Source organism: Eretmochelys imbricata, chromosome 27 (assembly GCF_965152235.1).
Source record: "Eretmochelys imbricata isolate rEreImb1 chromosome 27, rEreImb1.hap1, whole genome shotgun sequence".
Classification (NCBI taxonomy): domain Eukaryota; kingdom Metazoa; phylum Chordata; order Testudines; family Cheloniidae; genus Eretmochelys; species Eretmochelys imbricata.
Window position 1 is genome coordinate 5,870,221 of NC_135598.1, and position 24,595 is coordinate 5,894,815.

The window sequence follows — 24,595 nt, forward strand, 5'->3', positions numbered from 1 at the left end:
AAATGTTTCAGGTTTTGGCTGAAATATTTTGATTTGGGTACATTTCATTTTTCAACAACAAAATTTCCAAGGAAAGCAGGCATTTTTCACACAAAAAATTGTTTAGTTAAAATCCAATTTTCTGACACAAAAACAGTTTAGACAGGAAATTTCCAAGCAGTTCTAGGAAGCACTGTTTTGAGCCCCTGCCCGCACTTCCCATCTTGTCCATATTCCCCAACAGTCACTCCACACAGACCTATAACTCAGAGAGCTTGGGGAATGGATCGCGACCTCTGTGCCTGAAGAGCGAACTGCTTGTGTCTTTTTTTGCTCCGTTGAGTTGGTGGACAATTTTTCAACAAAACAATTTTTGTTCGAAAATTCCGATTCTTTGAAACCCAAACTGTTAGCGGGAAAGAGTCTGATTTGACAAAGTTCCCATTTCAAAACTTTTCTAAAAAAAAAAAATCACATTTGTCAAAACGTCCCATTACAACATTTTCTAAATGAAAAGTACCAGGTTGAAAATGACTTTTCATTTCAAAATTTAAGCTCATTTATTGTACAAATAAATAAATAAACAAGGTTGAAATGTTCTAAAATGATTAAAATGAAATATTTTGATTGATACACACACACCCCAACTGAAATTTTCTTTTAGAGTTTCAGTTGGTGGAAAATTTGGAATTTTTGATTTTTTGTCCCAAATTGGGAAAGTTTTTCAAAATTGCAAAATGTTCATGGGACAGGAGAGCCGTTTCCTGCCCAGTTCCACCCCTGAGCTGGGTAAGCGGGTTCTGACAGGCACGGGGCTGGACTTCGATGCAGGTGCTCAGCTTGGGAGACATTCTGTGCGGCACAGGGCAGGACAGCTCAGGGACCTGAGTACAGGAGCTTTTACTCTTCAGAGCCAGGCCAGCAAACACAGCCTGATTCAAGCCAATGGGCGTTACTTGTACCTGCAGTAAGAGACTAAGGCCCCGGGCTGGTATCAACTGAAAGTGATGGTGGCTAGGTGGCCTGCGTGCAATGAGTTGGGTGCGGAGAGGGAAGGAGGCAGGCCCCCATACCACAGAAACAACCGCCGGCATGAACCAAGAACCAGGAGGGTTTACTAAGGGGACTTGGCTGGCACGTTGTCCTGGCTCACACACACACACACACTCGCAGGCACACGAACAGGGGTCTTGCAGACACAGAGCTAGAGGATTTGCTAAGGAGATTTGGCCAGCATGTCCTGGCTCTCACACACAAACACAAACACACATACAGGGCACTGTGGAGAGGCACCACTAAATCCCCTCTCTACAGGAACTTAGGGTACCTCTACACAACAATTAAACACCCACAGATGGCCCGGGTCAGCTGATTCAGGCTTGCAGGGCTCAGGCTGTGGGGCTGTAAAACTGTGGTGTAGACATTCGGGCTCGAGCTGGAGCCTGGGCTCTGGGACCCCCTTAAGTCCCTTGTAGGTCACCAGTTTGACTCCAGCCCAGCTCAGTGGGGATAAAGAGCTGCTCCCACCTAGTAGAAGGTTGAGATGAGTGTCACAGTGTTTGGGGTGATATCCAGATGGGGGAGGGGTTGTGTCACCCTTTTAGATACAGAGTATAACCCCTAGTGTGTTGGGGTTCACTGAATTGGTCAGGCCAGCTGAAACTCATCATCTGCCACCAGTGAGCCCCTTGTCCTCTGGCAGTGGGGTGCTCTTAGGGTCACAATGAGTTAGGTGGGCCTCAGCTCCAGCTCCCTCATCACAAACTCACCCCCGTGCTTTGCACTGATTGGCCAGCTCCGCAGGTGGACATCAGGGAGGTGGGGAAAAGATTGGATAGGGCAGAGGATGGTACTGCTTTGACTCCAAACCGCAAAGGTGTCCTAACAGCCCCTTCCCTTCCCCTCTTGTGTGCACAGGAGCATCAGGTGCCTGCGGAACATCATCCACTGGAACCTGATCACAGCCTTCATCTTACGAAATGCCACCTGGTTTGTGGTGCAGCTCACCATGAACCCGACCGTGCATGAAAGCAACGTGGTGAGTCCAGCAGCAGCCAGTGTGGGTGGCTACACACCCAGTGTGCCGGGCATTTCCCAGCTCAAGTCACAATCGCAGTAACGCTGCAGCAGCACGAGATAGTCAAGTGGCCCTAGGGGAGGGTGGGCAGCCTCCACTGAAGCTCCCGGCCCCACATCTTTGCTGCTATTTTTAGACATGTTCTCTAGATTAAAGCTAGTGCTGGTATGGTCACCCGGGCTGCAGTCACACACCCGAGGTGCAGTGGAAACATACCCTGAGGGCGCTGGGCACTGCCTTGGGTGCCATGTTGCACACCCAGCATACCGGGCACTGCCCAGGGTGGTGTGTGATACCCAGTGTGCTAAGTTGAGGTTAGCCATACGGGGTGGTGCTGCCCATGTGGCGTAGCACGGCGCATGAGCGAGGTGCTGCCCAGCCCGGTTGGGCTGTGGGCCCTGGAGCCGAGAGCTGTCAGAGTGACAAGTAGGTGCCGTTGCAGTCAGAGCTGCACTAACCAAAGAGGCAGGTCGTGCCAGCCCTGGCCTGTGTCTGCTGTGTGGTTGCACGTGTGAGTTAATCCCCTGGAGCAGCCTGGCTCCGGGATGTGATTAAACTGGCGCTTGGCCTCCGGGAGACGTCCCGGCCCCGAGGCCCCACGCGGTCATCAGAACCTCAGCAAGTTAGTGCGGAGGGGAGGAGACATGTGCCCCTGACCTTTGCCCGGGGAGGCTGGCAGGGGCACCAGAGTCAGTCTATAGCCTAGACCAAGTGCTACTCACCCCCAGCCCATAGATCTGCTTCTGAGCCCCCAGGGCCCCTCCACCTGCCCCTCTCCCCCACGGACCTGGCTAGTTTTCTGCAGGCAGATTTGCAGCTCCTTGGGTTCAAACCCTTCAGGCTGCCCTGGCTGGCCCAGCTGGACTCCCAGCAGGGTCCCCCAGGACTGCAGGCCAAGGTGTAACTATCACCAGCTCCCACCAGCACCCACGGTGAGAAGCCACCTTGCAAACGGATACAGAGTGGATCCCTTAGCACTCCAGAGCTTTGCTTCTTGCGGCTGCGCCGGATTCTTCACAGCCGGCAAAGAGCTGAGAATGCGGGTAGGTGCTGGGCAATCTCCCCTGCCCTCCACTCTGCTGATACACCTCATGCCTGATCCACAGCCCCCTGCTATTCTAACCCTGGGCTGCCCCCCAGCTGTGCCAATGCACCTCTCTCCTGACCCACAGCCCCCTGCTATTCCAGCCCTGGGCTCCTGATACAGCGTTCTGCCAATGCACCTCATGCCTGACTCACAGCCACCCCGTCCCCAGCACCCCGAATCTGTGCCCATGCCAAGATTGAGGTGCATTGGCAAAGCCTTGCAGGGCGAGGATACACAGGTCCTTCCTACACTGTTAGGCCTGGCTCTGCCCAGTGCTTTTAGCTCCTTCCATTCCCGGAGCAGGAAATTCACCCCCATGATATGGTTCACAAAAGGTGGGGGGTCCGTGTCCATGACCCTTGGCACCCAGCTCCTTTTCTCCCCCATCCTCCGGCATCACCGCGCAGCGTTCCCCCGCACAGGCCTTGCTGCACAATAGTCCAGGTCTAATGCCACGGGAGGGGGAGGTGAAGAGGGGAGAGGCGAGCGGGTACAGGACATGTAGAGTCAGATGGGAAGGCTGGGAGGGAGTTCGGGACAGTCTGAAAGCTGAGGCTGGAGTTTCCGTACTGCAGAGGCGGAAGAAGCAAATTTGGCCCAAACATAATTGGCCAGGGGTCAAACTCTGCCCTACACAAACCCCACTGACTCTGCTCCGGGAGTAAGTCAGCCCAGAATTCGTCCCTAGGGGGACGTTTACATTGTGAGTGGCAGCCCGGCTGCGAGTCTCAGCTCCCAGGCCGACAGAGTCACGTTTGCGGGGCTGGATCTCAGGCTCCAGAACCCTCCTTCCTGCCTAAGCTTCAGAGCCTGAGCTCCAGCCCGAGCTGCGCTGTCTCCACAGCTGCTCACTGCCGGGGGCGGCGTAGACGGCGCTGGGCGCTGCTGGCGTTACCCAGCGCTGCAGGGCCATGCGCACGGCACCGGGCCCAGGCAATCAGGGAAGGGAAGCTGGTGGCCAGCAGGCCGCCTGGCAAGAGAATCGGGGACAAGATAGGCCAGTGGCAGGGAGGCAGGTGTACTGTGCCAATGCCTCCTGCTAATCCCCCTCCCCTGTGCAGAGCACGCTCCATCCCACAATCCCAGCACCGGCTCCTGCTCCAGCCCTGCTGACTTGACCGTCGACCCAGGGTCTGCTCTGAAGCATTCCAGAGGGCTTGCTAGTTTTTATAGCCAATGTCACTTGGGGGCTTTGGCGGCTAAGAGGAAATAGATGGGAGTGGAGGCCTGCTGAAGGGGGGGCCAGGGAGGAAGAAGCGTCCCAGACGGCAGTCTGACAAGATGAGGGCTCAGATCCTTGAAGGTATTTAGGCACCCAACTTCCATTGATTTAGGCACTTAAATGCCTTTGAGGATCTGAGCCGAAGTTCACGCGGCTGCACCCAGGGCTGGTGTGTGTCCAGCAGGACCGGCCCCTCTAACCCTCTCCCAGCAACCCTCACTTCCAGGTCAGCCCGGCTCCAGCCTGGCGTTGGGGGCGGTGATTTGAGGGGTTACATGGTCTCTGTGAGAGGAGGGGAAAGCGGGGCATGGAAGCATAGCAGAGGAGAAGAAGCCATGTCCATGCCCAGGCCACCCCTGGAATATGCCTGTGCCAGGGGCCTCTCAACAGGGAATCGCCCGTGTGAGATGCACTATGCGCAGTCAGCCCTGGGGGTGGGTATCACAATGCAAGCAAGTCGCACCTCGCTTTAATTTACTGTATGCGGAAGGCCATAGAACTACCCCGAGAGGCGCAGGGGACTAGCCTGGGACTTACGTGACCTTTGTTCAAATCTGTGTTTCCCACTGAGCGCTTGGGTTAGTTTGTGCCTCAGTTTCCCATGTGCCCCAGAGGGATAATAGCAGCATCCAGCTTCACAGGGGGTGTTGTAAAGATAAACATATGAATGATTGTGAGAAGCTTTGATGCTACAATAATGGGGACTAGATAAGAACTAACATAGATTCAAGTGATATGGGGTCTCTGCCACTGACCCAGTGGGTCTCCCTGGGCAAGTCACTTTCTCTGTGCGCCTCTGTTTCCCCTCGGTAATATGGAGCTGCTGGGGCTTCCTACCTTTGAGCTCCTGTAGAAAGAGTACTGTCTCTGTTCAGCACCAGATGAATCAAGCAGCCCAGTGGGGAGAAGAAACTCTGAAATGGCTGAGCTGTTTGTTTTATTGCTTCATGGTCTGTTCCTAACGCACACCCTCTCCTGCTTCCTTTGTATCCCTCCCTGCCGTGGCAGGCCTGGTGCCGCCTGGTCACAGCCGCCTACAATTACTTCCATGTCACCAACTTCTTCTGGATGTTCGGCGAGGGCTGCTACCTCCACACGGCCATTGTGCTCACCTACTCCACCGACAAGCTCCGCAAGTGGATGTTCATCTGCATCGGCTGGTGTAAGTCCCATGGAGCACGGGCAAGACTGGGGCATTCACTGCGGTTCTGACTTTCTGTGCAAGCCCTTTCCTGGTTGGGGCCGGCTGGTGAGCAGTGGCCCCGGGTGCGAGTTGCACCACCACTATCACTCTCCAAGTGCATCATTGCGTCCTGCAGGGCAGAGACAGATGGGAGAGAAATCAGTGCAGAAAATTCAGACCTCACAATGTGTGCCCCGGGGTGGGCGCCAGCCCTGCACGCGGGGGATCCGTGCGGACACCGGGGTGGGCGCCAGCACTGCACGCGGGGGATCCGTGCGGACACCGGGGTGGGCGCCAGCGCTGCACGCGGGGGATCCGTGCGGACACCGGGGTGGGCGCCAGCCCTGCACGCGGGGGATCCGTGCGGACACCGGGGTGGGCGCCAGCCCTGCACGCGGGGGATCCGTGCGGACACCGGGGTGGGCGCCAGCGCTGCACGCGGGGGATCCGTGCGGACACGGCGGTGGGCGCCAGCGCTGCACGCGGGGGATCCGTGCGGACACCGGGGTGGGCGCCAGCGCTGCACGCGGGGGATCCGTGCGGACACCGGGGTGGGCGCCAGCCCTGCACGCGGGGGATCCGTGCGGACACCGGGGTGGGCGCCAGCGCTGCACGCGGGGGATCCGTGCGGACACAGGGGTGGGCGCCAGCGCTGCACGCGGGGGATCCGTGCGGACACAGGGGTGGGCGCCAGCGCTGCACGCGGGGGATCCGTGCGGACACCGGGGTGGGCGCCAGCGCTGCACGCGGGGGATCCGTGCGGACACCGGGGTGGGCGCCAGCCCTGCACGCGGGGGATCCGTGCGGACACCGGGGGTGGGCGCCAGCCCTGCACGCGGGGGATCCGTGCGGACACCGGGGGTGGGCGCCAGCCCTGCACGCGGGGGATCCGTGCGGACACCGGGGTGGGCGCCAGCGCTGCACGCGGGGGATCCGTGCGGACACCGGGGTGGGCGCCAGCGCTGCACGCGGGGGATCCGTGCGGACACCGGGGTGGGCGCCAGCGCTGCACGCGGGGGATCCGTGCGGACACCGGGGTGGGCGCCAGCGCTGCACGCGGGGGATCCGTGCGGACACCGGGGTGGGCGCCAGCCCTGCACGCGGGGGATCCGTGCGGACACCGGGGTGGGCGCCAGCGCTGCACGCGGGGGATCCGTGCGGACACAGGGGTGGGCGCCAGCGCTGCACGCGGGGGATCCGTGCGGACACAGGGGTGGGCGCCAGCGCTGCACGCGGGGGATCCGTGCGGACACCGGGGTGGGCGCCAGCGCTGCACGCGGGGGATCCGTGCGGACACCGGGGTGGGCGCCAGCCCTGCACGCGGGGGATCCGTGCGGACACCGGGGGTGGGCGCCAGCCCTGCACGCGGGGGATCCGTGCGGACACCGGGGGTGGGCGCCAGCCCTGCACGCGGGGGATCCGTGCGGACACCGGGGTGGGCGCCAGCGCTGCACGCGGGGGATCCGTGCGGACACCGGGGTGGGCGCCAGCGCTGCACGCGGGGGATCCGTGCGGACACCGGGGTGGGCGCCAGCGCTGCACGCGGGGGATCCGTGCGGACACCGGGGTGGGCGCCAGCGCTGCACGCGGGGGATCCGTGCGGACACCGGGGTGGGCGCCAGCGCTGCACGCGGGGGATCCGTGCGGACACCGGGGTGGGCGCCAGCGCTGCACGCGGGGAATCCGTGCGGACACCGGGGTGGGCGCCAGCCCTGCACGCGGGGGATCCGTGCGGACACCGGGGTGGGCGCCAGCGCTGCACGCGGGGGATCCGTGCGGACACCGGGGTGGGCGCCAGCGCTGCACGCGGGGGATCCGTGCGGACACCGGGGTGGGCGCCAGCCCTGCACGCGGGGGATCCGTGCGGACACCGGGGTGGGCGCCAGCCCTGCACGCGGGGGATCCGTGCGGACACCGGGGTGGGCGCCAGCCCTGCACGCGGGGGATCCGTGCGGACACCGGGGTGGGCGCCAGCCCTGCACGCGGGGGATCCGTGCGGACACCGGGGTGGGCGCCAGCCCTGCACGCGGGGGATCTGTGCAAACAGCAGGGGTGGGCGCCAGCCCTGCATGCGGGGGATCCGTGCAGAGCAGACAAGCTGCCAGCTTTCCCCCAAAGGGGAATGTAACAGCCCCTCCCATGGTACCTCTTGCCGGTCTTGCCACGATGAGCCTGGATAGATTCTCTCATGGTCGTGAGGCCCCAGCTCTGGTTGGCCCGGCTGCCTTGCCCTACTGCTGAACCACATCTTCTCGCGGCTCCTAGAGCAGCAGGAACTTGGAGCATTTGGAGGCAGCACCCACTGGTGGATCAACCCCGCACTGGACCCAGATTCCCTCAGGGCTTGGCACAAATGATCTGCAATCCCCCGGGGGCAGCCCACAGTGTGTGCTCAGCCACAGAACATCCTGTGGGCAGCAGAGGGGAGGGCCCCGGACCAGGAGGTATTTCTTCCTGCCTAGCCCCTGAGCTTGTAGTGTGGGGCAGAGCTTTCCCGGAATCCGAGCTCCAGGTCTCACTGGGGATATTCAGGGCAATTAGCGTCTATCTGCATTGCACGGGCAGGCAGCGTCCTGCACGAGCATGTACCAAGCTCAGTGCAAAATCCAGGACCGGAGCTGGCCGTAGCAAAGGAGAAACCTTTCCCCAGTCGCGTTGTCTTTGTTTCAAAACTTTCACCTCATTTTTTTCCTCATTCACACTTCCAAAGTGCCTTGGCCACCCCAATATTGGGTTGAAAAACAAGGAGGCGGAGGGGGACAGGTCCTGAAAACATCGCCAGCATTTTTCCCCAGTTCCCAGATTTTGAATTTGTAAATTTCATTAGAAACCATCTTCCAACCAGAGCCGACACTTTGGGGGCAGCGTCTTGCGAGTGCCCCCCAAGTCCTGGTCACAAATCTGGAGTAGATCTTCCCAGGACCTTCATCTGTACTTCTGCCACTCAGACCGATATGTTTCTTTCCTCGCAGGTATCCCTTTTCCCATCATTATTGCCTGGGCCCTGGGAAAGCTGTATTATGACAATGAGAAGTAAGCCTGTTTTCTACCACATCTATTAGCACTGGGAAAATATTGATATGGTTCACTGCTCAGGATGGCTGCTGAACAAACAAAGAGGTGGATATGTTCCCACCCTAAAGAGTTCACAGAAGGCCGGCTACATGCAAAGGGTGGGGAAAGACAGACAAGCTCCTTCCTTGGTTTGGTGCACGAGCCCTAGTCCTGCTCAGTGACTGGCTGCTGCTGGGCTTTCCCCGTGAAGTGATAAGTGAGGACTGAAGGGGAGACGTTAGCCTGAGCCTGGGATCCTACAAAGTGTTTGCTAAATGGAGCTGGGATTTAATCTGCCAGCAGAGTTATACATTGACTCCACCTGGGCCACTTTCACAGAGACCTGCTAATGGAGGACTTAGCTGGAACATGATGTGTTCTTTGTGTGAACAGTGGCATTAAAATTAGCCCATTTCGGTGCCTAATAACTTGCCTTGTTTTCCAGCCACGGTTTTGCCTCGTGACTCTAAGACCTTTCCCACTCCTGCACGATTTGCACCGGTTGAGATGTGTGGCAAAAGCCAGGGAGACACTCTCAGGACTTGTCCCCATGGGATGTTAGACTTGTATACTTATACTGCTTTGGTTATACCCTTATAACTGCCCGTGTGGATGCTGTAATTCTTGAATACCAGGGTCTCTTCAGTTTAGATTAGACAACTTACAAAGCAACATAAACTAACCCAGCAAAAGGCCCTCTTAAAGCTTGCCTACACTCTCAGTTTAATTCAGATTAGGGTAAAGTGCGAATTTAAAGTGCATTGCTCTTCCTGACTAACTCCATGTGTACGCCCCCTTCTTCCAGAATAAGCATGCTTGATTCCTCTTTAGTTAAATTAAACTAAACCAGAGCAAGGTCCTTTAATTCCAGAAGAAGCACATCCACACATGTTGCTGATCAGTAATAGCTATTCCAGAATAAATCCAGTAGACAAGCCTCTATTCCAGATTAAGAGTCTCCACACGGGCAGTTATACCCAACTAGTTATTGTGCTTTAAATTCACACCCTACCGTACACCGATATAACTTCCTATGTAAACAAGGCCTTAGGAGGGGCTCTTCCAAGGAAGTTGTGCCTAGATTCAAGGCCCTGATGCTGACCGCCCCATTCGCTTGACTTGCAGATGCTGGTTCGGGAAGCGAGCAGGAGTCTATACCGATTACATCTACCAAGGCCCCATGATCCTGGTGCTCCTGGTAAGAACAGATGTTCTTGCTCACTTGATGAGCTTCAATCTTGTTCTGATTGTGGTGGCCACATTCTCCTAAGCTGCTCCAGCCTCTTGAGCCAGGGAGAGCTGCTCTGCCCATGGGATCGGTGAAGGGGGAACATTTCTTAGGAGATCATCTGCCTCAGCAGACTGAGGTCTTGGAAATAACCACAACCCCGAAATGCCCATCAGTGTTTCACCCCGATGTGCCGAAGCCAGCCAGTCAGGGTGTCTGACACTCAGCTGCTTCTGTGGGGTGCCTTGGGGAAAGCCTGCAGGTCCCATGGCAGCCGTTGTACTGTGATTGCTGGCAGCCCCCTGACAGGGTGACGTGAGGGGAGAGAGCAAAGGATAAAGAAAAAGCAGAGCAGGAATGGAGCTAGCCAGCCAGCATTGCTTTGAGCAAGGAAGGACGGGTTAGAACGTAATGTAACTGCCTGGGTCAGCACTGGACGTCCCATCCAGTGCAGTCGAGCGGCTAACTAGACAAGGCCCTCATTAAACCGTTTGATCCCAACCCAGCTGCTAAGCCCCCACCCTCCAAAATCTGACTCCCTTGGCTCTCAGCTAATAAACTCTTTAGGCATCTTGGGCTGTCTTCTGTTTGTACAGCTCCTTGCACCCTGATCCTCCAGGTGCTCCCACCATATAAACCATAACAGGTAATCACACTGAAAATCGCTCCCCTTTCTGCACCTGCTTCGGCACCCCCAAGCTATTCTTCACCCCAACTTCCAACTCCTACCTTTTCACCCTGCTGGTAGGAGACCCTACCTGCTTGATTCCTCTCCCAGCCGGAAACCACTCTCCCACTTGTAACCCCGGGTCTGTCCCTCCCATTCCTGCCCCTGAAATACCAAAACTCCCCCCACCTTGCAGGTTTATCACTTCTTCTCCCAGCTGCCAAACTCCTTCTTGTGTCTGACTCAGGTCAGCTGTACAGTGTAGACAGATCACTGACCACAATGGACATCTACCAACCATCCCAGATGGGCACCATCCTCAATTCCATGGCAAAGTGGCTTGCCCAGATTAGTAACATTATCTATTTGTTGTATTCTTGTAGCATTTCCAGGCCCAAGGCATGGATCAGGGCCCCATTGGGCTAGGCACAGTACAGACCCAAATGACAGTGTCTGCCCCAAAGAGGATCCCCCAAGGATAACATTGCAAGACAACAGGTGTCTGCGACAGACAGGGGAATACAAGACAACCCTGGTCGGCAGAACAGAGAGCGGGTGGTATCAGCACACCCGCTGCCTAACTGGCGCCTAGTTTTTTTCAGGCTCACGGCAAAGGGGAGTTGTGAGGAGGACAAGAAGGTGGTTTTGTTGATGTTTATGGGGAGCACGAGGGGCCGCACTGGAGAAGGCACGAAGGTGCTTGTTAGAAAGTGGCACAAACAGGCACCGGAGGCTGGCGTCTCTGGGCAAGCAGAGTGGGGCGTCAGCGTCTGGGGAGCGAACGAGAGCTGAGGCGGGAATAGGCCGTGAAAGCAAAGACGAACGGTTTGTGTTTCATGCAGCGGAGAAGGGCAGGCCAGTGGAGGGGCCCCAGGGCAGAGTGCTGGGAATCAGCAACTGAGACAGCACTCTGGTCACTGGCGAGCCCACTCGGGCCTGAATGAGGAGATCAGATCAGATTGGGGGGGGAAGCGAATGAGCCCATTAACGAGGAGGCCGTGTTGGGGGAAGGAGCAGAAGAGAAAGGCTAGTAGGTCTGACAAGAAGGAGGAGACACCTCTGCTCCGCCCACCTTCGGAGAAGGGGCAGTAAAACTGGGGGGTACTGTAAATCCAGCCCCTGCACTAGTATGTCGAAGGTGGTGGAGTGAAACACTGCCCAGTGGTATAGGTCTGTGCCAAGCAGAGGGTGCGCCGTCCCACCCCATCCCAGAGGGGTTGTGGTGACATGCCAGGGAGATGCTGTTTGAATGGACTGATCCTGTAGGGATGCCAAAATATTCCCCGTGCCTGGGAAGTTCCTTTTTCACCTTTAAAATGGTCACAAAAGGAGCATCCGTTCCACCTCATCTTTGCTAAACAGCTCAAACAGCACGCATCAGACCAGCCCTGGCTTCTCAAGGCCTGTTGGTATCTGAGTGCGTTTGGCGAGGAAATGAATCGGGACTCACCAGACGGGATTCATAGAATCATAGAATTTCAGGGTTGGAAGGGAGCTCAGGAGGTCATCTAGTCCAACTACCTGCTCAAAGCAGGACCAATCCCCAACTAAATCATCCCAGCCAGGGCTTTGTCAAGCCTGACCTTAAAAACTTCTAAGGAAGGAGATTCCACCACCTCCCTAGGTAACCCATTCCACCCTCCTAGTAAAAAAGTTTTTCCTAATATGCAACCTAAACCTCCCCCACTGCAGTTTGAGACCATTACTCCTTGTTCTGTCATCTGCTACCACTGAGAACAGCCAAGCTCCATCCTCTCTGGAACCCCCTTGCAGGTAGTTGAAAGCAGCTATCAAATCCCCCCTCATTCTTCTCTTCTGCAGACTAAACAATCCCAGTTCCCTCAGCCTCTCCTCATAAGTCATGTGTTCCAGTCCCCTAATAATTTTTGTTGCCCTCCACTGGACGTTTTCCAATTTTTCCACATCCTTCTTGTAGTGTGGGGCCCAAAACTGGACACAGTACTCCAGAGGAGGCCTCACCAATGTTGAATAGAGGGGAATGATCACGTCCCTCAATCTGCTGGCAATGCCCCTACTTATACAGCCCAAAATGCCATGTCTTTGCAAGGTGTTTGTGATGCCAACCTGGTCATTGCCCAGCTGACCGACCCTTGTAAACAGAAGATGTGAAGGAGTGTGACACACTGGGACTTGGTTTTGCGGTGGGACTTGGGATGTGTTGGCAGGAGGGGAAAAGCCATGTGAAAGGCCCCCGTGGCTACTCCTCCCTTCCCGCCGATCAGTAATAATACCCAGGGCTTTTAATCACCGGTATCAACTGGCCTCCCCTCGATTCCTCTGTATAATTGGGCCTGGCTTCTCATTTCCAAGCCCTTTAGGTAGCCAGACTGTTTTTAATCTGTGTCAGTTTTGCTTGGCCCTGTCTGCAGCTCCCCCCATGACCTCATTAATGGAACAGCAATTAGGGAAGCTGCCAGGCAATGGATTGATTGCCTCCAGGACTCACAGAAGCTTATTCACCTTTCTCTTTCTTTTCCTTCTTTTTCTTTCTTCCGCCCCTTTCTCCACCCCTCTGTCTTTTAACCCTTCCCTTCCAGCTCTCCATCTCCATCTCCCACCACTTCTCTTCTCCCCTGGAACAAAGTCCAGATCTGACACTGAAGTTGACCCCCGAATGTCTTGCTAATAAAGTGCTTTGAAGATGCTAAATGAAACTGCCCCCTTCCCCGAGTGCCATCCAGCCTGTGTGTTGAACGAGGCGGGGGCCTGTGGAAATCATGGAAGTATTAAAGACTCCATCAGAATTAGAGCAGGATTGACATTTTTTTCATCAAAGCTTTTTTTCCAGCAAAAAATGTTTTTTTTAAATAAAAATTACATTGTTATTTTTGAGGTTTTTAGATGAACCACCCTCCCCCCCAATTTTACAATATTGAAATGACTCCATGAATTTCCCAAAACATGGAGGGAGAAAGGGTTTATAAGTGTGTGTAATAAAGCCCATGTGAGACTGCAAGACTGGAGCAACTCAGTGATGCCACATCACATGGGCCCCATTTAAGATCAGAAAGATCGTTTTCCTGCAAACACCCACTGGGATCTAAGAGTCGAGCTGGGTCTTTTCCTTCTCCTTCAGCATCCCCAGGAATAAATGAGGCCCTCGGTTGTATGTCAACTGAATTGTTGGCTAAGTTCTAGTCTTATACACTTGGCCAGCCCTAGGGGCTTGAGTGAGTTTCATAGGATCATAGAAGATTAGGGTTAGAAGAGACATCAGGAGGTCATCTTGTCCAACCCCCTGCTCAAAGCAGGACCAATCCCCAAGTAAATCATCCCAGCCAGGGCTTTGTCAAGCTGGGCCTTAAAAAGCTCGAAGGATGGAGCTTCCACCAGCACAGGAGAGGCTGACTGGAACTTAGTCCTGTCGCTGAGGCACGGGAAGGAATCGATTGTAGCTCACTTGCCCAGAGCTCTGCTGGCTCTACCAGGTTCCTAGCAGCGACAAGCTGATGGTCCCCCCAGTGCAAGGGAGATCACTATGGAGGTAGTGTAGCTAGCCTTATACCATTACCCCAAGGTAGGGTGCATGACTCAGGGGACATGCTGTGCTCCAGCCATCCCCAGAAACCCAACAGCCCCTTGAGGGTCATTAGCAGCCAGCAGACAACAGAGACGCTCTGAGGATGCTCATAACTTGCACCACAGGCTAAACCAGCTCCCAGCAGCCCTGGGGATCTGAGGAGTGGGAGCAGAGCATGCACCAGCTTTTCCACCTTCCCCACGGCATGCCGCACTTAGTCCAGCTTGGCTCCTGGGGCACGTTATGCTTGCTTATGCCAGACTTGAGCCTGGTCCTTTGAGATCAGCCCTGCTGTCTGGAGATGAATTCTGGGCACCCAGCTGGCATAGGGCAGGTGGCCTGGCTCTCAGAGGGTCTGCTCCCCTCTAGGGCCTGGTTCCCCCTGCCATGCAGCAGCATCTACTCCTGTGTGCAGTGAGTGAGTCTGATGCCTGCCTTATGCCAGGGCAATCACTGACACACAGCTCAAGGCAGAGGGGGATCTGGATGGCTGGGCAGCAGAGCCTGTCTGCTCAGAACTGGCCCGCGGGGAGAGAGCACTCGTCTCCCACCAGCATATGGTAAAGAGGCCTTTTCATCCCCTGCCTGCCACAGAGGCAGAGCGGCACAGCCGGGCAAGGCTGGCTCGAATCGATGCCTCCTTGGCACCACAGCTTTCTCTGCAAGTTTCTGCCCCTGGGGAATGGTTTTCCCCCCGGATGTGATGGCACTGAGCAGCCATCAGGGTAACTGCATTCTCCAGCCAGGTCCTGTCGCTACCCCGGGAGCAGGAACAGAGAAGTGGGGGGGAGGGGGGCTGTGCTTTTTCCCACCATCAGAAGAGAAACAGCATTAAGGTTTGAGCTTCGTCTGGTGACCAAACCCCAAGAGACAGGAGCTTGGCTGCATCTCTAACTGGAGGGGCTCTGTCACAGAAGATTTATAGAGGGGCTATTTGATTCCCTGTTCTAGTCTGACCTCCTGTATATCACAAGCCCTTAAAGTTCACCCAGTGATGCCTGCATTGAGCCGAGCAACTGGTGTTGGACTAAAGCATTAGCCATCCACCTCTCCTGTCAGCCAGCCTTGGCTCTCTGGACACATGCCTGGGCCTGACCTGCAGCCAGATCCAAGCAACCTTCTTTCTCCACGGTCAAGGAGGCAGCCAAGCTGCGCAGCCCCACGCAGGAAAAACCGCTCGGCCGGAGATGCCTCACAGACTGACCAAGAGGCCCCAGAAACACTCAGGAAGCCTGAGGGGCAAAGCATTTGAGTGACAGACGTAGCCATGGCTGGAGGGGACAGGTGCGGAGAGGAACCAGCCAGGGACTCCAGCTGTTCAGAGTAGAAGCAGCCAAAGCAGGAACTTTGGGACATTCAGAGAACTTTCCATTGCCCCTGCCCTGTCCCCCTCCTCCCCTTCCCTTCCCTTTTCTTTCTGTTCAGCTGATCCGCTCCGAACTAACCCCCCACAAGAATAGTTGCTGCCATCCCACAGCTAGTGTGTTTCTACCCCCACCCCAGGTCTAGCTGCTCTGTTTCAATTGTGAGCAATTTGGGGCAGGGACCAGCAACTATTCCATGTCTAGCACCTAGCACAGTGGGGCCCCATTCTTAGGCATGACCATAAGAAATGCAATAAATAATATATGTTATTAGACTAGCCACTGGAGGAGGATTTGATGCGCGCTTGGCCAGTGGGTTGCAAACTACTGCTAGCCTACAGGAGAACAGTGGCGAGCAGGAGTCCAGACTCTGGGTGGGGAGTATGGCCTAATGGTTGGTGCCGATTAGTGACAGACTAACCAAAGCCTGTTGGCTTTGAAAGCCTCGGGACTGAGTGGATTAGCTGCAGAGCTGCCGCGTGAGAGGTCTGGGTGCTATCCACAGCTCTCAGTTGGGGTCTGAGGCCTGGGTCAGTAGAAGGGTTGGGAGCAGCACAGAAACAGAACCAGCAGCCAGGTGAGGTGAGAATTAAGCGCCTTGGCTTCTGGCTCTGAGCTCTGTTGTCCCCTGGGCTACGAGGTGTTTGGGGAGGAGCTTGTGCCTGACAGCCAAACGCAGGGCACATCCTGCAAAATCCAGTAGGCTTAGGAGATGTGACACCCCATCCCCTGCTGTTACAGCCCTGAGCTCCGAACCTGCAGCTCTGTCCATAAACCCCAATCTGCCTGCTAGTCCGCTCCCGATCCAGTCAGGAGGGACCAATTGTGCCAGCTTCAAAGGGAATGTAATGCTATGTGTTAGGGGGCTTATTCCTTCACCCGCTTCCTTCCCTGGTCCTTCTTGCATGAACAGAGAGCATCAATACCCGAAGTCCAAAGGTGCAAACAATTTGATGTTTATTGGGGTGAACTTCCAGCAAGCATGATTCCAGTTTCCTTCCTTAGTGTCCTCCTTCCCAGCTCTGACACCACAGAGCCTTACACCTGTGTCCTTGTTCCCATTCCTGCCCTTAGCCAAACATGATACCAATTTCCTTACCCCCATTCCCTGTTCACATCTCCCCCTTTAGCAAAACATGATTCCAATTTCCTTACCCACATTCCCTGTTCCCATCTCCCCCACCCACACACCCCCCCCCTTCCTGATTGACTGCAGACTAGATAGTAAAACTTGAGTTCTGCTTAGCTATACCTTAACCAATCATTTTCCTGAAATTTAACTAACCAATCCTAACATATTGTAACATGATTATGTAACCAATTATATCCCACCACCTTAATTAGTTTACACCCAGCAAAATTAACTATACAGCAGACAGAAACAATCACAGAACCAGACAGAGATTATACAGACAAACAATAGCAAAGTGGGAACTATAATGACAAAACAATACAGAAGTGAGGATTTCACAGCCCAGCTATTGATAAGTGAGTTCTTGCCAGGCAGGATGCTATCAAACTAAGTTTCCTTGTACATTTTCTAGGCACTTCCCTTTCTCTGGAGGTGATAGGCACTATCAGAACAGGATTGTATCCTAACAGCCCAATAGCACCTTATTTCAATGTGACTAGTTTGGAATGTGAGGATGTGACCGTTCACTTCCCAGCTTATGGCTGCCTCTGTTGCTTAGCCAAAGGCCTTAATCTAAGAACAGGGCCTCAGACTGTCACAGTAAGAGAAGGACCTTACATTGGCAGACAGTGATTTTGATTCTTTCTTTTATACCCCTAACTAGCCAAGTGATAAGAATACACCTAAATTCTTCGAGTACAGGCCTTTACCGACAGGCCTGAATATCTATATCCTAACACTATGGACAGATGCCTGCTAGGAAATGGAATGAAACACCAACCTCATTTCCCGTGGGCGTGAAATCAGGACCCAGCGCAGGTGTCCAGCAGCAGAAGGCGAGTGCTATGGGAAAAGGCTCTGCAAGACTTTCGGCAGTGGTTCTCTGGGCACTAGATTTTATTTTTTCTGGAGTCCTTTCAGGATTGTTCCGTGGCTCGCGGGGTGAGGCATGGGAGACGTGTGAACACTGGCGACTTTCCACCGTTTGTCTCTTGCAGATCAACTTCATCTTCTTATTCAACATCGTCCGAATCCTCATGACTAAGCTCCGAGCCTCGACCACCTCGGAGACCATGCAGTACAGGTAGCAGCATGCCTGCCAGAATGCCACTGGCAGGACGCACTGCAGAGGGACAGATTGACTGAGGGGGGCCCCAATTCACTTCTTTCCTGGCGTTTAAATAAAGTAACATGGAGAGCTGCCCTGACTAGCCACTGGCTGCCCAAGGCCTCTCTGGGCCTCTCAAAAGCTGGGCAGGAGTCATGGCATGGGAATGCCCTGGCCTTGCCTCCCTGGTCTACCTTTGCCATGGGCTGCTCCTTGTACTGGGGCCCTGGACACTGGCTCCCTGAGTTCATTAATCTAATAACTCCGGCTCCAATGCCTGCACCCCTTAGTACCTCCTGCCCCACAACCCCCTGCGCCAGCCCTGATCCCCCTCCCACCCTCCTAACCCCTTGGTCCCAGCCCGGAGCACCCTCCTACACCCCAAATCGTAGAATATCAGGGTTGGAAGGGACCTCAGGAGGTCAGCTAGTCCAACCCCTGCTCAAAGCAGGACCAATCCCCAATTTTTGCCCCAGATCCCTAAATGGCCCCCTCAAGGATTGAGTTTACAACCCTGGGTTTAGCAGGCCAATGCTCAAACCACTGAGCTATCCCTCCCCTCCTCGCTATCCATCCCTCCCCACCATCTCCAAATCCCTTCATCCCCAGCTCCACCCAAAAGTCTGCACCCCCAGCCAGAGCCCTCCCACACCCCAACCCCCTGCCCCAGCACGGAGCCCCCTCCCGCCCTCTGAACCCCTTTTCCCAGCCCAGAGCACCCTCCTACACCCCAAATCCCTCATCCCTGGCCCCACCCCAGAGCCTGCACCCCCAGCCAGAGCCCTCCAATACCCCTGCCTCAGCCTAGATCCCCGTCCCACACCCTGAACCCCTCATTTCTGGCCCCATCACAGAACCCACACTCCCAGCCCAGAGCCCATACCCCCTTCCACACCTCAACCCTCTGCCTCAGCCCAGAGCCCTCTCCCATACTCTGAACACCTCGACTCCACCCCCCATCCCGGAGCGCCCCCTTCTTCACCCCAAACCCTTCATCGCCTTTTATGATGAGATTACTGGTTCTGTGGATGAAGGGAAAGCAGTGGATGTATTGTTTCTTGACTTTAGCAAAGCTTTTGACATGGTCTCCCACAGTATTCTTGTCAGCAAGTTAAGGAAGTATGGGCTGGATGAATGCACTATAAGGTGGGTAGAAAGCTGGCTAGATTGTCGGGCTCAACGGGTAGTGATCAATGGCTCCATGTCTAGTTGGCAGCCAGTATCAAGTGGAGTGCCCCAAGGGTCGGTCCTGGGGCCGGTTTTGTTCAATATCTTCATAAATGATCTGGAGGATGGTGTGGATTGCACTCTCAGCAAATTTGCGGATGATACTAAACTGGGAGGAGTGGTAGATACGCTGGAGGGGAGGGATAGGATACAGAAGGATACTAGACAAATTGGAGGATTGGGCCAAAAGAAATCTGATGAGGTTCAATAAGGATAAGTGCAGGGTCCTGCACTTAGGATGGAAGAATCCAATGCACCGCTACAAACTAGGGACCGAATGGCTAGGCAGCAGTTCTGCGGAAAAGGACCTAGGGGTGACAGTGGACGAGAAGCTGGATATGAGTCAGCAGTGTGCCCTTGTTGCCAAGAAGGCCAATGGCATTTTGGGATGTATAAGTAGGGGCATAGCGAGCAGATCGAGGGACGTGATCGTTCCCCTCTATTCGACATTGGTGAGGCCTCATCTGGAGTACTGTGTCCAGTTTTGGGCCCCACACTACAAGAAGGATGTGGATAAATTGGAGAGAGTCCAGCGAAGGGCAACAAAAATGATTAGGGGTCTAGAACACATGACTTATGAGGAGAGGCTGAGGGAGCTGGGATTGTTTAACCTGCAGAAGAGAAGAATGAGGGGGGATTTGATAGCTGCTTTCAACTACCTGAAAGGGGGTTCCAAAGAGGATGGCTCTAGACTGTTCTCAATGGTAGCAGATGACAGAACGAGGAGTAATGGTCTCAAGTTGCAGTGGGGGAGGTTTAGATTGGATATTAGGAAAAACTTTTTCACTAAGAGGGTGGTGAAACACTGGAATACGTTACCTAGGGAGGTGGTAGAATCTCCTTCCTTAGAGGTTTTTAAGGTCAGGCTTGACAAAGCCCTGGCTGGGATGATTTAACTGGGAATTGGTCCTGCTTCGAGCAGGGGGTTGGACTAGATGACCTTCAGGGGTCCCTTCCAACCCTGATATTCTATGATTCTATGATTCTATGATCCCTGGCCCCACCCCAGAGCCCACACCCCAAGCCAGAGCCCTCTCCCGCCCTGTGCCCCAACCCCATGAACCAGCCTGGTGAAAATAAGCAAGTGAGTGAAGGTGGAGAGAGTGAGCAATGGGGGGGGGGCGGGGGTGGAGTGAGTGGGGGAGCCTTGGAGAAGGGGTGGGGAAGGGGCGGGGCAGGAGGCGGGGCAAGAGTGTTTGGTTTTGTGTGAATAGAACGTTGGAAACCCTATTTAAAGATCCTTGCTCCTGGCTATAAGAGCGCTCTGGTTTTGCCTGCTGTTCCTGGCCAAACGTTCCCCATTCCTCCCACGTACTCTGCCACTCCCCACCCCAGAGGTGGCTGCATTTCGGCAGCACTGTCTCTGAAGCCGCCTGGAACTCTCATTAATGAATGATCTCCTTTGGTTCCTGCAGGTGCATTGTGGCCCCAAGGGGGGCTGGCAACTTTCACACTGAAGGGGACTCAGGCAAAAAGGACAGTGCAACGGGTCTTGGGGTGTGAAGCTTTCAGAGGCTGGGGTCTACCTTCGAAAAGCACCAACATGACTTCAGAGCACAGCCCCCATTAACCCTAATCACCCTAATCACTCAAGGCTTTTGAAAAGGCAGCCAGAGAGCCCAGGCCAGAGACCTGGAGCTGCTAGGTCCTCCACTAAAGGGAGCAATTAGCAGCTGAGTAATGGCCTTTGCAGAAGCCTCCCGCCATGGGAGCAAACCTTCTGCTCCCCAAAGCTGGCCCTCCCAATCCCGGCACGGAGGTGAGAATTAAATTGCCACTTGGGAGCAAAGCAAAGGACTAATGAGGAGGAATTAATCGATGCAGCTCAAACACCTGCCCGCCAGAGCTTTTGCCGGCACATGGCACAGAAAATTTAACCCTCCCTCTGCTGAGTAGCACTTTCCAAAAAGAGACAATCACCAAGTCCTAAAATTCCAGGGGTCTTGCAGGGATGCTGGTGCAGATTTTTAAAAATATTTAGTGGTCTCATTCCCATGGGACTGCCTCTATTACAGGAGCTCAATGTTATTGGGGGATGCTTCCCCTTCAGGAGAGGAGCCAGATTGTACCTAGCACATGGTTGAGATGAGGATGGATTTGTACTTACCTAGACAGCTTCTGAGGCTTAGGGACAGCCAGAGCACAAGGTTGTGTCCGTGCCCATCCTGGCTAATAGCCACTGATGGACCTATCCTCCATGAACTGAGTTAGTTCTTTTTTGAACCCTGTTATACTTTTGGCCTTCACAACGTCCCCTAGCAATGAGTTCCACAGCTTGACAGTGTGTTGTGTGAAGAAATACTTCCTTGTGTTTGTTTTAAACCTGCTGCCTATTCATTTCATTGGAGTGACCCACGGTTCTTGTGTGGAGGGGTAACTAACACTTCCTTATTCACTTTCGACACACCAGTGATGATTTTATAGACCTCTATCATATCCCCCCTTAGGCTTCTCTTTTCCAAGCTGAACAGTCCCAGTCTTTTTAATCTCTTCCCATATGGAAGTTGTTCCACCCCCTCATCATTTTAGTTCCAGGTCCAGGTACACTATATCGATTGGATCACCCTTGACCACGTGTTTGCTGAGCCCCTCAAAGAATTCTAATAGATTAGTGAGGCATGATTTCCCTTTACAAAAGCTGTGTTGACTCTTCCCCTGCATATAGTGTTTATCTATGTGTCTGATAATTCTGTTCTTTACTATAGTTTTAACCAACTTGCCTGGTACTGAAGTCAGGCTTAGTGGCCTCTGGAGCCTTTTTAAAAAATCAGTCTTACATTAGCTGTCCTCCCGTCACCTGGTACAGAGGCTGATTGAAGTGATAGGCTACATACCAGAATTAGTAGTTCTTCAGTTTCACATTTGAGGTCCTTCAGAACTCCTGGGTGAATCCCATCTGGTCCTGGTGACTTATGACGGTTTAATTTATCAATCTGTTCCAAAACCTCCTCCTATTGATACCTCAATCTGGGACAGTTCCTCAGATTTGTCACCTGAAAATAATGGCTCAGGTGTGGGAATCTTCCTTGCATCCTCTGCAGCGAAGACCAATGCAAAGAATTCATTTAGCTTCTCACAATAACCTTGTCTTCCTTGAGTGCTCCTTTAGCACCTCAATCATCCAGTGATCCCACAGATTGTTTAGCAGGCTTCCTACTTCTGATGTACTTAATTTTATTTTTGCTGTTAGTTTTTGTGTCTTTTGCTACTTGCTCTTCAAATTCTTTTTTGTCTAATTATACTTGACCTGCCTAATTATACTTTCCTTCTTGACATACCAGAATTTATGGACCTTTCTATTTGCCTCTGTAGGATTTGACTTCCAGTTTTTAAATCCTTTTTGCCTCTAACTGCCTCTTTTACTCGTTTTTTAATGATGGTGGCATTTTTTGGTCCTCTTTTTTTTTTTAATTTGGGCTATACATTTAATTTGAGCCTCTGTTAAGATGTTTTTTTAAGAGTTTCCATGCAGTTTGCAGGCATGTCACTCTTGTGACTGTTTCTTTTAATTGCTGTTTAACTGGCTTCCTCATTTTTATGTAGTTCCCCTTTTGAAGTTAAATGCTACTGTGGTGAGCTTCTTTGATTTTTTCTTCCCAACGAGGATGTTAAATTAATTGCAGGATGGCGCTATTACCAGCAGTTCAGCTATATTCACCTCCTGGACCTGACCCTGTGCACCACTTAGGACTGAATTAAGAACTGCCTCTCCCCTTGTGGGCTCCAGGACTAGCTGCTCCTTGAAGCAGTCTAGAAAGCTTGGTGTCTAGAAAATGTATCTCTGCATCCCATCCTGAGGTGACACATACCCAGTCACTATGGGACTAGCTGAAATCCCCCATTATTATTGGCAAAAAGAAAAGGAGAACTTGTGGCACCTTAGAGACTAACCAATTTATTTGAGCAGTGAGCTGTAGCTCACGAAAGCTCATGCTCAAATAAATTGGTTAGTCTCTAAGGTGCCACAAGTACTCCTTTTCTTTTTGCGAATACAGACTAACACGGCTGCTACTCTGAAACCTGTCATTATTATTGGGTTTTCTGTTTGTTTATCCTCCCTATTCTTCCTGTCACCAGACTGGTCAGGTGGTCGGTAGTGTATTCCTACTGCTATACTCATATTATTCAAGCATGAAACTTCTATCCAGAGAGATTCTATGGGACAGTTTGATTCATTTAAGATTTTTCCAATATTTGATTCTGTGCTTTCTTTCACATACAGTGCCACTCCCCCACCAGTGCAACCTACTCTGTCATGCCTAGACATTTTGTACCCAAGTATTACCGCATCTCATCGATTATCATTGTTCCAGCAAGCTTCTGTGGCTTCCCCACTCCCCTGCTCACAATAATCTGATTGCCGTACCTTTGTCCAGTAAGAGAAATTGATCCCAGCCTCCCTGCTCAGATCTGCCTGGGGTAGTGGCAGGGGGAGGAATCAGCTGCTGTGCTGATGTGGTTCAACCCTGTGTTCATTCCTCAGGAAAGCAGTGAAGGCCACGCTAGTCCTGCTGCCGTTGCTGGGCATCACCTACATGCTGTTCTTTGTGAATCCAGGGGAAGATGAGATCTCCCGGGTCGTTTTCATCTACTTCAACTCCTTCCTGGAATCTTTCCAGGTATGCGCCCCGGCGGTATGCGCCCAGCATCATCCCCGCCTGGCCAGAACCGTGCATGCACCGGCAGGCCCTGCTTTACCAGTCCATGCCCCTGGCCAGAACCATAGCCAGGAAATATGTCACCCAGCTGGAAAATGTGCCTGAAGCTGCATCAGACGCACATCCTGGGGATGCTGAGCTCGCCCGGCCATATCGAGACCGGTGGCCACCCTCACTGACGTCACTGCTGGGTTCTACACCAAACCCTGTGAAATGGCAAGATTTTACCCAGGCTGGCCCCACAACCCAACAAACCGGAGATTGGCTTAAAAATCACGAGATCAAAGATATGAATTGAGGGGGAGTCTATTTCTTTGCCTTCTGATTTCTGGGCCTGTCAGTCACACCCCGGTCACATTTCCAGCTTTTCTCTGCAACCACAAGGGCTAGAAACTTCCTGTTTTGTTTAATGACAGCCAAGATTCTTACTCCATCACTTGACTCCAGGAGCTCGGGCTTTAAGTAAAGCACCTGTGACAAGAATGGACATGTCTGATCAATGCAACGCAGGCGGCTGTCAGCCCCAGAGTAGCCCGTGGGCCCTGGTCCCTGCTTAATACAGTTCATAATTACTGTGTTTCTTTCTTCCAGGGCTTCTTTGTCTCCGTCTTCTACTGCTTCCTGAACAGCGAGGTGAGCATTTCCTTGTGAGGTGAGGGGATGGAGGGGGATCTCTCATCTGTACAGCTTCCACATGGCAGTTCCCGCTGTACCTGACAAATGAAACAGCCCTGCCTGCCCAATCTAATGACTGTATTAATGGATGGGGAGATGGGCCCAGGGCTGGTCATCCTGGGAGACCTGGGCTTTCCTGACACTTGAAGCCATAATGAAACAAGTGTGGTGGATTTAACCTGGTCCCCAGTATTTCTGTGTCCAAATCGGCTGGCAGGGGTAGTAAAGACCAGGGACTAAGGTGCATCGGCAGAGCTGGGTGTAGTTCCAAGACTGGAAGGGCAATAGTCAACTCATCAGTGGGAGTCACCTTCTCCCAGCAATGCCAGATCTGTTCCCGCAGAGCTTGTAATCGGCACTACTCAAAAATACACCAGCTCCCTGCCCTGCATT

At 53.6% G+C, this 24,595-nt stretch overlaps 1 protein-coding gene across 1 annotated transcript in view; it reads left to right on the forward strand.

The window, feature by feature from the left end:
* Positions 1-1,987: 1,987 nt before the first annotated feature.
* Positions 1,988-24,595, forward strand: part of LOC144257967 (corticotropin-releasing factor receptor 1) — a 32,845-nt gene continuing 10,237 nt past the window's right edge. The window contains exons 1-7 of the mRNA XM_077806246.1: positions 1,988-2,017; positions 5,374-5,527; positions 8,521-8,581; positions 9,728-9,800; positions 17,533-17,618; positions 23,353-23,488; positions 24,119-24,160. Of these exons, the coding sequence (XP_077662372.1) occupies positions 1,988-2,017; positions 5,374-5,527; positions 8,521-8,581; positions 9,728-9,800; positions 17,533-17,618; positions 23,353-23,488; positions 24,119-24,160 (582 nt within the window). The remainder of the gene's footprint in view (positions 2,018-5,373; positions 5,528-8,520; positions 8,582-9,727; positions 9,801-17,532; positions 17,619-23,352; positions 23,489-24,118; positions 24,161-24,595) is intronic.